The following is a 14701-nucleotide window of genomic DNA, read 5'->3' on the forward strand; positions in this document are numbered from 1 at the left end:
AGCACCCTCGTACACGTGTTCGACTTCCTCATCAAGTCTCTTATCTTCGATTATCATGTTGTGCATGATAATGCAGGCGGTCATGATGTTGTTAAGGGTTTCCTGATCCCATAATCTCGTTGCCCCCGGACTATGGGAAACCGGGACTGCAGTACTCCGAAGGCACGCTCCACATCCTTCCGTGCTGCTGCCTGCTGAAGCATGAAGTGTTGCCGCTTCCTTCCAACTGGAGATTGTATGAGCTTCACGAACGTGGCCCATTCCGGATATATGCCGTCTGCCAGGTAGTACCCCATGATGTAATGGTGCCCATTAATGGAGTATTGTACCTTTGGGGCCTCGCCTGCGGCAAGGTCGTCAAAGAAATGTGATTGGTGCATAACGTTAATGTTGTTCAGAGAACTTGGCATACTGAAAAAGGCATGCCAAATCCATAGGTCCTGCGATGTCACCACCTCGAGAATGATTGTCGGTGCATTCACATGGCCGGTAAAAGAACCCGACCACGCCGTCGGACAGTTCTTCCACCGCCAATGCATACAATCAATGCTTCCCAGCATCCCTGGGAACCCTCTGCGCTCGTTGATAGCAAGCAAACGAGCAGTGTCCTCATCATTCGGAGAACAGAGGTACTCACGCCGAACACTTGGACGACGACACGGACAAACCACCTCATGCTCTCAATGATGGTGCTCTCCCCTAGACGGAGGCACTCATCTAGAGAATCGGCCGGAGCATCGTATGCTAGCATACGGAATGCCGCAGCGTTCCTCCTTTGTTGGAACCACGGGTCCTGCTCCTCAACCGCCCGCAATTTCTTGAGGAAAAGGTTACGTTTCATCCTGAACCTGCACCAACATACATCATTACGCACATCACACATACATCAATACATAACACTTACGAATGTGGAGAGTTTCTGTATGTAATAATACCGGCGAGGAAAAATATAGTCGGGGTACACGGGGGGATCGACAAAGTAGTTGTTGTACAACCTAATATGACCCTCCAGCCGATAACGGTGGATACGCTGGCGACCATGTACTGAACCGCCCCAAGGTTGTCACTGGGATGCCTCCGACTCCGCTTGCCAGGCACTCAGAGTCTCTAAGAACATATTATCTTCCTCATCGGAAGAGTCGTTGGAGAAGAAACACAGCTCTCTCAAGTACTGCTTCTAGGCTAAACGATGATCCATTTGGCTGGCTTGCATATGTGAGAGTATCCTAGCCTCATATACATAGTGAGATGCTAAGCCTTGTGACGGAAGCCACCGCACTTCCTTCCCTTGGAAGTCACTAGTCGTGAGGCTTCCGCTGCAAGACGAGTTACCTTCCTCTATAAGCTCTCAAAAAATTCATACCAACAAATTTTGTCCCGCTGAATTAAATGACTGGCCAAATTTATAGTGCAACAGTTCATTCGGAAAAAATATATTTATTTTCAAATAAATAAAATTAATAAACATCCCACCAAATTTTACCGTGCCATTCAATAACCGTTGCAACGAGAAGATGTAAAAAACAATACTGCTTTGACGGTTATGCCAGTTGGAGAAAAAATAATTTAATATAGGAGATAGAAGATAATGGACGGATATAAAGTTCATGAAAGGAATGAAAAATTCTATAATAATAATAAAAAATATTATAATATTAATATTTTAAAATATAAAATTTTAAAGTAGCCGCTAGAAATACTCTAATGGTCTATTTGGACCTCTCTGTCCGTATGTTTCACACGACCCAAAAAGAGTCCACCACTCGTCTGATCGCCCAAGTGCAATTGAAAGACACGGTCCACCGAACACCGAACCGGGCGGGGCGTCGGGCGTCCACGCGCCGCCCACGCTTTCCTTTTTCTCCAAACCACGGAAACCTTCTGGAACCCTCTCCGATCCCCAAACTACCCCTGGTCCACCCCGCTCACGCTCACACATTTTCAGGGGTAATATCGTACTTTTGGAGCCCCGCCGCACCTCAATACGGCCCCCTCGAACCCGGCGCAACGCGCAAGCCAGAAGAGCAAACCAAAAGTTGCAGTTCGCCTCTTCCTCCTCCTCTCCGTCGGCTCAGATCTCTGCGTGCAGCGGCGATGGCGTCGTTCTCGGAGGCGCCCCCCGGGAACCCGAAGGCGGGCGAGAAGATCTTCAAGACCAAGTGCGCGCAGTGCCACACCGTCGACAAGGGCGCCGGCCACAAGCAAGGTGAGTGCCCGCGCCCATAGGACTTGTGGTGCCGCTGGGGATGGGGGACGGATCTGGGTGGTCCGGTCGATCTCCCTCTACTTCTGTTGGTTGGCTGTGGATTGGTGATTGATTCGGAGCTTTTGCCGGTAGATGTAGATCTCTTCACCCGTGCTCTGCTCTGTGTGGGTGCTCGTGTCGCTCAGATCTGTTCTATTGGTCTGATATTGTTGGTTGAGAGTTGGGTTTGTTCGTTTGTTCGTGTTGTTTTAGCATCAAACGCCTTCGGACTCTATGGTATGGTGCTCGCTACCAATGGTCCTGTTTGATTTAAGGTTGGAGTTGAGGTTGGGCGTTAGTAAAGTAGGCCATGCTTTTTCCGCTTGCTCGTTGGTTTGTAATGGGTAGGATTTGGTGGTAATTGCTCGTTAGTTGTACGCGCTAGTTAGATTGATCCCCTGTCTAGATTCGTTGATGTCACGCCATTTCCACTATTTATAGGATTGTCAGGCTCATCCGCTTTTGGGGAAATTGATATATATAAGATATTTATCCTCATCCCGCAACTTGCTGACAATATGCAACTATCACTGGCATATAGAAATTGGACAACTTAGTGATACTTCATTAGTTCATTAGCTTTTCCTGCCCTGAAGATTGTTATGGAAAATAGTGTCCGTTCTGTCTCACTATGGCTACTTGTGGAGTATATATATAGGATGTTCGGTGTAGTTGGTAATAAGAATCATGTTTGTAATTTGCAGGTCCAAACTTGAATGGCCTGTTCGGGAGGCAGTCGGGTACCACCCCTGGCTACTCGTATTCTGCGGCAAACAAGAACATGGCTGTGACCTGGGAGGAGAACACTTTGTATAACTACCTGCTTAATCCTAAGAAGGTATTGTTTCTGCTCCCTTATTACCTAAGATGCTTGAATCAGTCTCCTAATTGTTTCTTCAGCAGCATGTGAGGGATAGAAACGAATGCTCTACTGTAGCTATTCGTTTTGAGATTTCATTCCCTTAGATGTCTTGTGCCTGTTGCCATGCCAATGAGAATATTATGGCATCCTGTAATCCCAATACTTTGGCATGTGCCGTACAACACTGTTGAGTAAACCTATAGATGTTTTTAGCTGGAAGAAGCAACCTGACTTTTGCAATTTTTTCCATGATGTATGATGCTGCTTTCTCTTGAAAATATTGTCTTGTGAACAAGGGTGGTGCCAGATAAATGGAGGCGGCAAAGTAATACTAGCTAACCATAGAACTGAAGATTCATTAGTTACAGGATGGATTATAAACAGATGTCGTGAACTCATGATAGTTTGTTATAACTAGGGTAACATGTTGATTGCAGTTGATTCGTTGCTATTATATTTTCTGTAATTGTTTCTAAGGTGTTGCGAGCTGCGACATATTATTTGTATGCGTAGAAAAACCTTATTTAAGTGATATTACGCTCAGAAATAATTGGAGTCCCAGAAACTCGTTTAGGGTGGCATTCGTATTCTTGCGAGTAGTAAATTGAATTAAATCTTTTTGATCTGATGCTTCTAGACTAAATTTGTTTGATCTGGTATTTTTAGAATTTAAGCATTCACAACTTCCAACCAGAGGCATCTTAAAATCAGGATTTCTTGTTTAATTGGCTTCACATTTCGTTATATTCAAGCATGCAGTTGCTTCAGGTTACATCAAAGTTACTACCATGAAATTCTCAATACTGCTGTTTTACTTGTTTCCGTTCTCAATACTGCTGTTTTACATGTTTCCGTTAGGACAGTAAGATCTGTTTAATGCGTTGCGGTAGCTTGTGTTAGTATAGCCAGCTGTTTGATCTTTTGGCTCTTCTGTACAACTGTTCTTCATATTCAGTGCTTCTTGTGCAACATTATTGGGTGCCCTGATCTAAGCATGCAGCAGTAGCCTAAGCAAGTAGCGGATATACCTATCATCTAGTCACGTTATTTGGCACACTTTTTTTTTACCTGTGGTTTCTATTTACCAACTCTTGTCGATGCGGATAATGTGAATTGTGCCTGTCTGTCTTTTATTTGCAGTACATTCCTGGAACCAAGATGGTCTTCCCTGGGCTGAAGAAGCCACAGGATCGTGCTGATCTCATTGCGTACCTGAAGGAAGCTACCTCATCTTAAAATGACATGCTGCATTTTCTTTATGATGAGGAGACGATTCATTTTACAGTTTAATAAAGATATTTAGACAATTTGGGTCACTCTGGTTGAACAGGGTGCAATCCTCGAGACAGTTATCTGGAGTACTTTGTTCTTGTGGTGTCGGTTTCAAATGTCTAGGTGTTTAGCAGAACAAAGTAGTCAAACTTTGCCGGCTCTTGTTTCAAGTTTCAACTGCTGGGGAATCCCAGCGTCCATATTTTTGACCACGGGTGGTGGAACTGGAATGCACCCACTTTGAAAGACTTCAGATCATGAAAGTTGATCCTTCTGCCATTTGCTTTTAAAATTCTGTTTATACAACCCTGCTCATGTTATTATATAGTGCTGTTTGTTGCCCTTAATGCTGGTTTTACACGATTGTTTGGCCATGCGTCCTCCCCGTTCCCACCTGTCTAATAAAAATCTAGAAAACCGTAACTCTCCTCATGGGTAAAAAAACAAGAGAACCTGCCTTCGTGTGGGATCTGCGTCGCCCCTCTCTCTCCCCTTGTGTTTGTGGTGATGTGCAGGAAAGGAGAGGAGGAGGGCGCGAGGATGTCGCACCGTAAGTTCGGTACTTTCCTAGACTTGTATATGCACGATCAAAGTTAGTGTTGCATCAGTCTGGATTCATGCACCAGTTGTAGGGAGTTAAGTGTGATGTTTCCATACATAGCCACCAGTACAACGAAAACGAATGGATGTATCAATGGTACCTGATAATAGTATTTCAGAGTAGAAGTGAGCATAAATAAATCTTTCAAATAACAGATGGAATGGACGTATCAATGGTACCTGACTATGTCATTGTCGCATTGGTAAAATTTTCAACTAATAGACTTCTGCAATGGCAGCGCGCACAAACAATTGATATATTTGCTTTGAGCATTGCTGTATACTCAATGTTTAGCACCCAGTTGGTTATTTTTATTGAAATATGCCTCGTGTTTCTCCTTTTAGCTGTATGTCCATCAATCTGTTTTAATAAATAGCTTGATTTTTGTTCTGCTCCTTCTCTAAGAAGAAATACTTGTCGGAAGTCGCCGGTTGGGCTGATCTGATCAAGTAAGGCATTGGAGTGGAGAGGATAAACTTGGTTTTGATATATTTGCTTTGAGTAATCATTAAGATAAGCTTCAGCCTAGAGCATATGTGTTGATGGCTAAAATTGGCACATTGTGATGAATTTTGGTTCTGAAAAATTTAGCAGGTCGGAATATCCGGATTTGAGTCGGAACTTCCGGGTTTTTTATACACCAGATAGTCCGGCGTTTAGGAATTTGTTCTCACCGGAGTATTATTAGAACATCTAGATTTAAGTTGGAAGCTCCAAATAAATGTTTTTGTCCAATCCAAGAGCCCAGTTTGGAATAAATGTAGATATTCCAGTCATATCGAAACTTACGATATTAAAACAGGATCATCCGATTAATTATTTTCGGTGGAACTCGAGAACCCATTCCAGAATGAATCCGGATATTCCAGGCATATCGGAACTTCCGGGTTTCACGATCGGAACTTCCGGTCAAGAGCAAATCTAAGTTTTAGGAAAGAGATTGAGTCGGATTTGAATAGGAGTTTTGATAGATTCTGACTTAAAATAGGGCAAGACTATCCCTCCCTATAAATATAGAGGGTTATTGGCGATTTTCACACTCAAATGTTCATAGCGATGTGTAATCGGTCCGATCTTGATCAAACATATGAGATCGCGTACTCCTTTATTTTGTGTAATCGGTCCACCGTGGACCATGGACCGGCCTCCAGATAGTGGTCCATGGGTCTATGGACCTATTCCATGCGTTTTGCAATTAAAAAATAATTCTGTTTTGATTTATGATGTCATAAATAATATTTTCAGTATAAAAATAAATCGGTATATTCTCATAAATCAAGTAAAATTTGCAGAATAACCCCTGAAACTTTAAAACCTTATAACTAGGGATTCAAGTTTTATATTTTTTGGGTCATTAGCTGATGGCTGCCTCGACCGCCTTCCACGATCGACGCGAAAAGGGCTCATCGCATATCCCATTACCTCCACAACCACCTATGCATTCCCCACCTCGAGCACCAACACCAGAACAACCTATGACCATGTGTGCACGACCTAGCATTTCAAACCAAATCCCAAAAATGCAAACTTAGCCTTTGCGCCACAAATCTCACCTCCCCATCGTCTGTTCGTGCCGCTCTTTATGATACTCATTGGAAGGCAGCCATGCAGGAGGAGTACAAGAGTGCGATCTCGCCAACAACACCTGGACGCTTGTACCATGACCTTTCCATGCTCACATCGTCTCCGAAAAATGGGTTCTCTATCACAAGATGTGTTCTGATGGTTCGCTTGAACCTTACAATGTGATTTTATAACCTGTCATCAAGGCCAGCATAATTTGGACCATGCTCACCCTGGCTGCATCGTGAAATTGTCCAATACATCAACTTAGACATCAAGAACACATTCCAGAACGACGTCCTCGACAAGCAAGACATACAAAATGACATACAAAATGTTGAATATGTTATTGAAAACTGTTGTAATAGGATCACAATTTCTTGAACATGGCTTTTAAAAATGTTGAATTGGGACTTTTATAATTATTGAATTAGTCTTAAAACATGTGAACATATTTTGCAAAAAAAACTATGGAATAAGTGTTGCATATTATTGAATCAAATTTTAAATTGTTGGCTTGTTCTTCATTTTTCAACTCTTCTTAAAACAATAGATAAAAATCGCATATTGTTGAGTGATTTTCAAGTCTTCTTAAGACATGACCTTTATTCTCGATGTCAGCACTATTAAAAGCGGAGTGATCACAAATTGAGTTGAGTTGAATTGACATTCAAAGTGCAGAAAAACCTCATATTTCTTTGGATCATTATGAGCTAAAAAATGCATCAGTCCACACATCATCCTTTTGTACAAAAATTACTTAAAGGTTACCAAAATAGTGTTATCGTACTACAATAACAGCTCCTCATCATTATATTATCAAAAGTCTACATATTAAAATGGGGGCATGTGCCCCCCTCCCTCCCGCACCAAAAAAAGAAAAGAAAAGGGTGGTCCAAACAATTTTATGCAACACCATGCTCACAGTATTACATTTTAGCCAAAAAAAATTATTTTTAGGACTTATATATATATAGTGTAATAAGAAACATGGTATAAGGATTAGGGAAGTCTCCAATTAAAATATTCTAGCCTTCTAGGTACTAACATTGAGAGACATCCTTGTGGGATGCAAAGGAATCTGCAACAATTTCTTAAAACTATAGAGATAAATCGGTAAAAAGTATGCAGTTTTGCCCACTCGATTTGATCCGCCAGGCTAATGGGTCGCATGTGTCCAAAGTTCCAAACCGGCCTAGTCATCCCACCTAATCCCATCCACTACTGTTGAGGTGTTGGTTTGACCGTCTGGAAATTATGAATCAATCAACCAAACTGATAGAGGCCTCTGTATTTATTCATCCATAGGTAGTAAACAAAAGTTGTATGGTTGGCCATATTGATTCTTGATTTATCTGTGTCCAACCAAAATCCATTGCAAAAAGCACACAAATGTCATATGAGCTCAATCATAGGCACATCAAATCTTGATGGCGACCAGGGTCCATCAAATAGAATCGCTTCACTATGGTAGAACTTGTTTGAAGGTGACTCTTAATTGGAGAATAGGAGGGGCACTGCAGCATAGACACAAGGTGTGACTAGGATTGTTGACTAGTCAAAATAGTCTATTACAGTCACACATTTCATTCCCTTTGTACTAGACAAATCCTTCACATAATGTACGATAGACCCCATTTAATGCCATGTCATTAAACAAAATAACTCATTTCTATTATATCTCTTGTTTACTCATCAAAAGACGACATACTAATAAAAAAACTAAACGATTAAATCAAGCATCCAAAATGCCGTAACAACCTAAAAATACCCAGTCCAGTGCAGTCTAGCTGTGAGTACAAGTGATTCGAATACATCAACAAAGGTAAGCAACATGACATTGAGTGCTGACACATTATCCATTTTTGAAATACCCACTATTCTCAACATTACTCCTTACACGTAGGCTCCCAACTGTACCAGCAGTAGTAATACTTTTAATCCACCAAGCCATCTTTTTGCCAAAAAAAGCTTCTTAAGAGTCAACATTTCCTTAAGGAAATCCTATAATAGGATTCAGTCTAGTTTCATAGTGGTATCTTATTTGCCATCCTTATGAACAAAAGAAACATGTCTTATAATTGTATAGGACTAATGAATTGTATGCAAATTCCTATTAAAATTCTTTCTAAGAAGCCTAACTTCAATTTTTTTTGGATTTACCATGAATAATCCCTCATTTGCCCTATAATAATATTTCTAATAAATCTAGCCTTTTCACTACTTTAATATCTGTGATGATCTAGTATGCACTTTTAACGTTGGTGCATCTAAGGTGAAAACTCAAATGTAGTTCTAAAAAATTAAGAAAATTATCATCTACAGATGTGGTTATGTTGCACATCCATACAAATTTTTTGGTATAAATTTGATTCTATTTATGAGATGAAGAAACAACAAATTTCATATGCAAAAGCACTACATGGCAAAATAAATTATATATTCACAACTATTACACTAGAATTATATCTTTTCTTTATCTCGCAAATGGGGTCCAATTGGACGTTGTAATTTTGCATGGGTGTAGATCACAGCCTCACCTATAGTTGTGGGATTTTTTTTAGAACTTCTTAGTAGTGTTTTTAGGATCTGTTTGGCTCGCGTCTAAGGTTAGTCACACTATATATTTTTAGCTAACTGTTTGGTTGACTATCATAACTGTGGTAAACCACACTTTGTTAGCTTCCTAAAGCCTCTAAAATATCTTTAAATCCATTACCAATACCCTAGTTGGTCCTATACATATGACCAGCGATCAGGAAAAAGAATAGCAATAGCTAAATGATGGTGCGCAATATCGCTCAACCATAGGCCACCGGCTATTGGATCTAGTCCTCCGCGAAAACTAAGAAATTTTGCGTATTTGGACCAATTCAAGGTGAAAAAGGGGTTGCTCCTTCAACAAAACTAGAATAAAGTTGAGCCAAAAGGTCACGATTCAAGATAAATTCATGAGGAAGTGGTATCTCTTTAGGATTAATCCTAGCGTCGAGAAATTGGTTAATCGGTAAAGATACATGGATTTGGTGTCCCGCCCAAGAAAAAGACCCAAGTCCTAATAACCCCGTTAAGTGGTAATTCAACATGGATTCTATATCTTGGAACCTAGTCAATTTGTGAGCGGCTTTGTGATAATGGAACCAACTATCAAAAAGCATTAACGATGCAAAAATCAATGCACCGATTGCAGTACAACAGAGTTGTAATTCACTAGTTATTCCAAATGCTTGCCAAATCTGAAAAAACCCAGAGGTTATTTGGATTCCTCATAAACCCCCGCCTACAATACATATCATATATTTAGTTTTTTAACTGTCTTTATCATACTTATGACTAAAAATTTGTTAACCACACTTTTTATGATAAATCATATTTAACAAATCTTAGATGTAATAAACTTATGTGCAAACCAAACAATCCCTTAGTGAATTTGCAAAGCATAGATTAAGACCACTTTTTTGAGACCCTGTGTGAGCATTCGACCCACTCAACTGACAAGGGGTGTCTCGGGGCCCAATATGTAGCGGTGATATCCATTCTGGACCCACTCAACTGAGTGTCCCCGGCCGGCCAACTCAGCCCGACAATTGCCAAGGGAGGAGCTTCCGTGTCTCAGTCTCCAGGCCCAGTGTGTTGTTCACGTAATCTACAGTATCATTCGTTCATTACAGTCTCTCTTACATTACAAAAATGGCCCTTCTAATAAAAAGAGGAAAACAACGTTCGAATTGTGTGACGTGCAAGTAGGAAGTTAAGTACGATGAGCAGCTCTATTGATGCGACGGAGAGAGAGACTGCAACAACTCCAACAGAATCTCCAAATTTACAGGCTTCAGTGCTACAGTATTTTTTAGTCACCGAGATTCTCTACTTTTTTTTTGTACGATCTACTGTCCCTCCCAATACTACAGTACTGCGGAGAGAGTACGAACCTATGAATTTAACAGAGCACTGTAGCACCGTAAACACTGTAGCAATACTGTAGAAAGTAAGAAATTAGGTAGTAGTTGGAGATGAAAAAATAAGGAATACTGTAATAGTAATATGGGATGCTGTAATAGTATTTTTGAAGATAAAAATTTAAGGTAGCTATTGGAGATAATCTGATTACGAGTGCTGTCCTATGTATGCGTGCAAAGTGCATCTCCGTCTTTTTTTTAAAAAAAAATACACATCATGCCTGATCCTGATTCTACAACTGTTGGCTGCTCTCTGTACCAGCAAACAGATTCATCGATTGAATCAGCATAAACAAGTAATGAAATTGTCAAGAAGCCTGCAGGTAAGCACTTCCAATAATCGTACTACTAATAATGTAGTACTAGTATAAATTAAGCTGGGAGATTGCTGCTGCAGTTTAGGTCAGCACGCACTTCAGCCTCATCTCAATTTCTCGCCTAAAAAATGTCAGCAGCAGTGCAGCTAGGACTTTATGGAGCACTCGTGTTTTTCTACGAGTATAATGCCAACTACTTATAAGTGTTAAGAATGTATTGGCTTAACTCATTATATTTATATAATTCTAAATAAATATCAAAAGTACAATCATGTTAGGGAAGTGTGTATTTTTTAGTTTCACTTTTCTAATAGATGTAGATAGAAACTAATTTAAAAGAGTTTTTTCTCTCCACCTATTTAGCATGTGTGGATGAGAAACTAGAAGATCACACGCGCGCTCGCTCATCTTGCTAGGGTGGAGGGTATGAGCGTATGACACCTGCGTGAATAGTCTGTCAAAATCGAGTCCAATTGCTTGCACAGGTTCGGCTTTCTTTTTGTGGTTTCTTTTTTTTTTTCTGCACGGGCAAACAGATAAATATATGAAAATCGTATTGGTTAAGACTCCGATCGTGACTAGGTAACCGTCTCCAATCGTGGTGTGTCTCAACCACGCGACTCTCCCTCTATATATATCTGCTAGCCGCAGCACAAAGGAAATCCGTGAGACACCACCGCATGCAAAATTTGGTACGTCGGATGTAGACAGTGAACTTTTATCATGGAGTAATATTGTGATTACAGGATGGTTGATTTTTGATCGGTAGTTGAGCAGACTTATGAGATTCAGTGCATTGTAAAAGAACTCGAGCTCCTAAAGTGTATCTTACCCGACAAGTTTGTGGCTAAGGGTATCATTACTAAATTGCCTCACTTGTGAAGGAATTTTGCCACTACTCTAAAACATAAGAGATAAGAGATCTTTATTAGGAGTTTGATCGTGTCTCTTGATGTTGAGGAGAAAGCTCAAGCTAAGGATATGCATAACAAAATATGTGATTGACAGTCTAACGCAAATATGGTGCAATAGTCCTCTAATGGCTAGTACAAAGGGAAAAATAACAAGACCAAACAAACCGCCAACTTTAAGAAGAAGATGATGAACAAAGATGACAAACCTTACTTCGTGTACAGCAATGTTGGCCATTGGGCCAAATATTGCCAAGACCGCAAAGAAGAAAGGTTAATCAAGGGAATAGGGAATAACACCAAGTCTGTCAACGTGACCATTGGCAACACTAGAGATGGAATTAGTTGGTATGATAATTTATCTATTATTCTTTCAGTGAATCATTCTACCAGTTAGTGGATTGATACTGGGGCTAATGTACATATGTGTGCTGACAGTTCAATGTTATCTTCTTATCAGATCACTAGAGATTCTTTTGTCTTAATGGAAATGGGTCTCATGCTCATATTCATGGTGTTGGCACGGTAGATCAAAAGTTTACTTTAAAAAATATTGTGCAGCTGAGTAATGTGCAGTATGTCCCTTCAATAAACAAGAATCTAGTTAGCGGTTTCCTTCTCTATAGAGACGAGTTTAAGGTGGTACTCAAGTCCAACAAAGTGGTTCGGTCAAAATATGGACTTTTTATTAGTAAAGGCTGAGTGTGGAGGCTTATCCGCTTTTCTCTTTCTAATTTATGTGATAAATCTGTGAACTATATTTATGGCAATATTAATGGAGATGAGGCTAGTGTTTGACACTCACGATTATATCACATAAATTTTGGTTGTATGACTCGGTTTTCTAACTTGAATTTAATTCTAAATTTTTTTATTATCAAAGGTTCTAAGTGCCAATGTTGTGTGCCATCTAAGCAACCTCGTCAGCCTCATAAGGCAGGCGAGGAGAGAAATTTGGCAACGTTAGAACTCATATATTCAGATCTTTGTGAGATGAATGGTGTGTTGACGAATGGTGAAAAAAGATATTTCATGAATTTAATCGATGATGTATCTAGATTTTGTTATGTGTATTTGTTGAAATCGAAAGATGAGACTTTATATTACTTTAAGATCTATAAGGCAGAAGTTGAAAATCAATTGGAAAGAAAAATCAAAAGACTTATGTCGTATCATGGTTGAGAGTACTTCTCGAGTGATTTTGACTTATTGTGTAAGGAGCATGGAGTTATTCATGAGAGAACCCCTACCTATTCAACCCAATCAAACGGGGTAGCCAAGAGGAAGAACGACACCCTGACTGACCTATTTAATGTCATGTTAGACATTGCGAGTTTATCTAAGGCATGGTGAGGGAGGCCTTGCTGACTTTGTATCATATTTAAATAGAGTTCTAAGAATAAGGAGAAAACCCTATATGAAGAATGGGAAGCAAGAAAACCACCACTTTCTTATTTGCGCACTTGGGATACTTGGCGAAAATCAATGTACCAATAACTAAAAAAACGCAAGTTTGGACCTAAGACAGTGGATTGTGTCTTTTTGGAATATGCTCATCGGAGCATTGCCTATAGGTTTTTAGTAGTTAAATTTGAGGTATCTGATATGTTAGTCTATATAATTATGGAGTCTAGAGATACCACCTCTTTGAGAATATATTTCCTTGCATTTATAGTCAAAACTCTAAGATAATTCCTGAACCTATGACACCACTCAAGTATTCTGAGCAACCACTCGAGCTAGTTCTTGAGGAGGATCACAGTGAGGCTCTAAGAAGGAGTAAGAGACAAAAGCCAATAAAATTCGTTAGTGATGATTTCACTGTGTACCTTGCGGATGATACTTCCAAATAGATTTTAGAAGCTTATGCATCTTTAGATGCAGACTACTGGAAGGAGGCTATTTGTAGACAGATGGATTCCATTCTCACCAACGGGACTTGAGAAGTCACAGATCGAACTTATGGTTGTAAACATGTAGGTTGTAAGTGGGCGTTCAAGAAGAAGCTTAGGCCTGATGGTACTATCGAAAAGTATAAGGCTCGGCTTGTGGTCATGGGTTATACCCAAAAAGAAGGCAAAGATTTCTTTGATACTTATTCGCCTGTCGCTTGACTGACCATGATAAGAGTACTACTTTCCTTGGCTGCCTCACATGATCTTATCATTCTTCATATGGATATTAAGATAACTTTCCTTAATAGAGAGTTGGATGAGTAAATCTATATGGATCAACATGATGAATTTGTAGTAGAAGGTCAGGAGGACAAGATATGTAAGTTGCTGAAATCTTTTGTATGGTCCCAAACAAGCCCCTGAGCAATGGTATGAGAAGTTTGATAGAATGTTAACATCTACAGGTTTTGTTGTTAATGAAGTTGGTAGATGTATGCATTATCGCCATGGTAGGGGTGAGAGAGTTATTATGTGCATATATGTTGATGACATCTTAATTTTTGGAACAAATTTTGATATGATTAATGAGGCCATATCATATCTATCTAGAAATTTTGATATAAAAGATCTGGGAGAGACTGATATGATCTTAAACATTAAGTTGATTAGAGGTGAGAATGGAATTACATTTTCACAATCCCATTATGTGGAAAAGATCTTGAGCCGCTTTGGCTGCATGAATAGCAAGATCACTACAAGACCTTATGATCCTAGCTTAATACTTTGAATGAATAAAAGAATTGCTAGGAATCGACTAAGATAATCCCAAATAATCGGACCACTCATGTACCTAGCAAGTGCTACAAGGCCTAACATCTCATTTGCTATGAGCAAATTGAGCCAGTTTACTTCTAACCTGGATGATGACTATTGGCATGCGCTTGATCGAGTCATACGCTACTTGCTAGGTACTATGAATTTTGGACTTCATTATACTGGGTACCTATCAATACTGGAGGGTTACAGTGATTCAAATTAGATATTTGATATTAATAAGATAAAGGCCATAAGTGGAT

At 39.8% G+C, this 14701-nt stretch overlaps 1 protein-coding gene and 1 pseudogene across 1 annotated transcript; one reads left to right on the forward strand and one right to left on the reverse strand.

Annotated features, from left to right (window-relative positions):
- Positions 1–1994: 1994 nt before the first annotated feature.
- On the forward strand, positions 1995–4658 carry LOC133928905 (cytochrome c-like). Its single transcript, XM_062375425.1, has 3 exons — positions 1995–2206; positions 2950–3083; positions 4248–4658. Exons 1-3 carry the CDS (start codon positions 2095–2097, stop codon positions 4341–4343), a joined length of 342 nt encoding a protein of 113 aa, XP_062231409.1. The 5' UTR covers positions 1995–2094; the 3' UTR covers positions 4344–4658.
- A 4563-nt stretch (positions 4659–9221) lies between these two features.
- LOC133928098 (photosystem I P700 chlorophyll a apoprotein A1-like) lies at positions 9222–13602 on the reverse strand (annotated as a pseudogene).
- Between the last annotated feature and the right edge of the window lie 1099 nt (positions 13603–14701).

This window comes from Phragmites australis, chromosome 9 (genome assembly GCF_958298935.1).
Source record: "Phragmites australis chromosome 9, lpPhrAust1.1, whole genome shotgun sequence".
NCBI classification, from domain to species: domain Eukaryota; kingdom Viridiplantae; phylum Streptophyta; class Magnoliopsida; order Poales; family Poaceae; genus Phragmites; species Phragmites australis.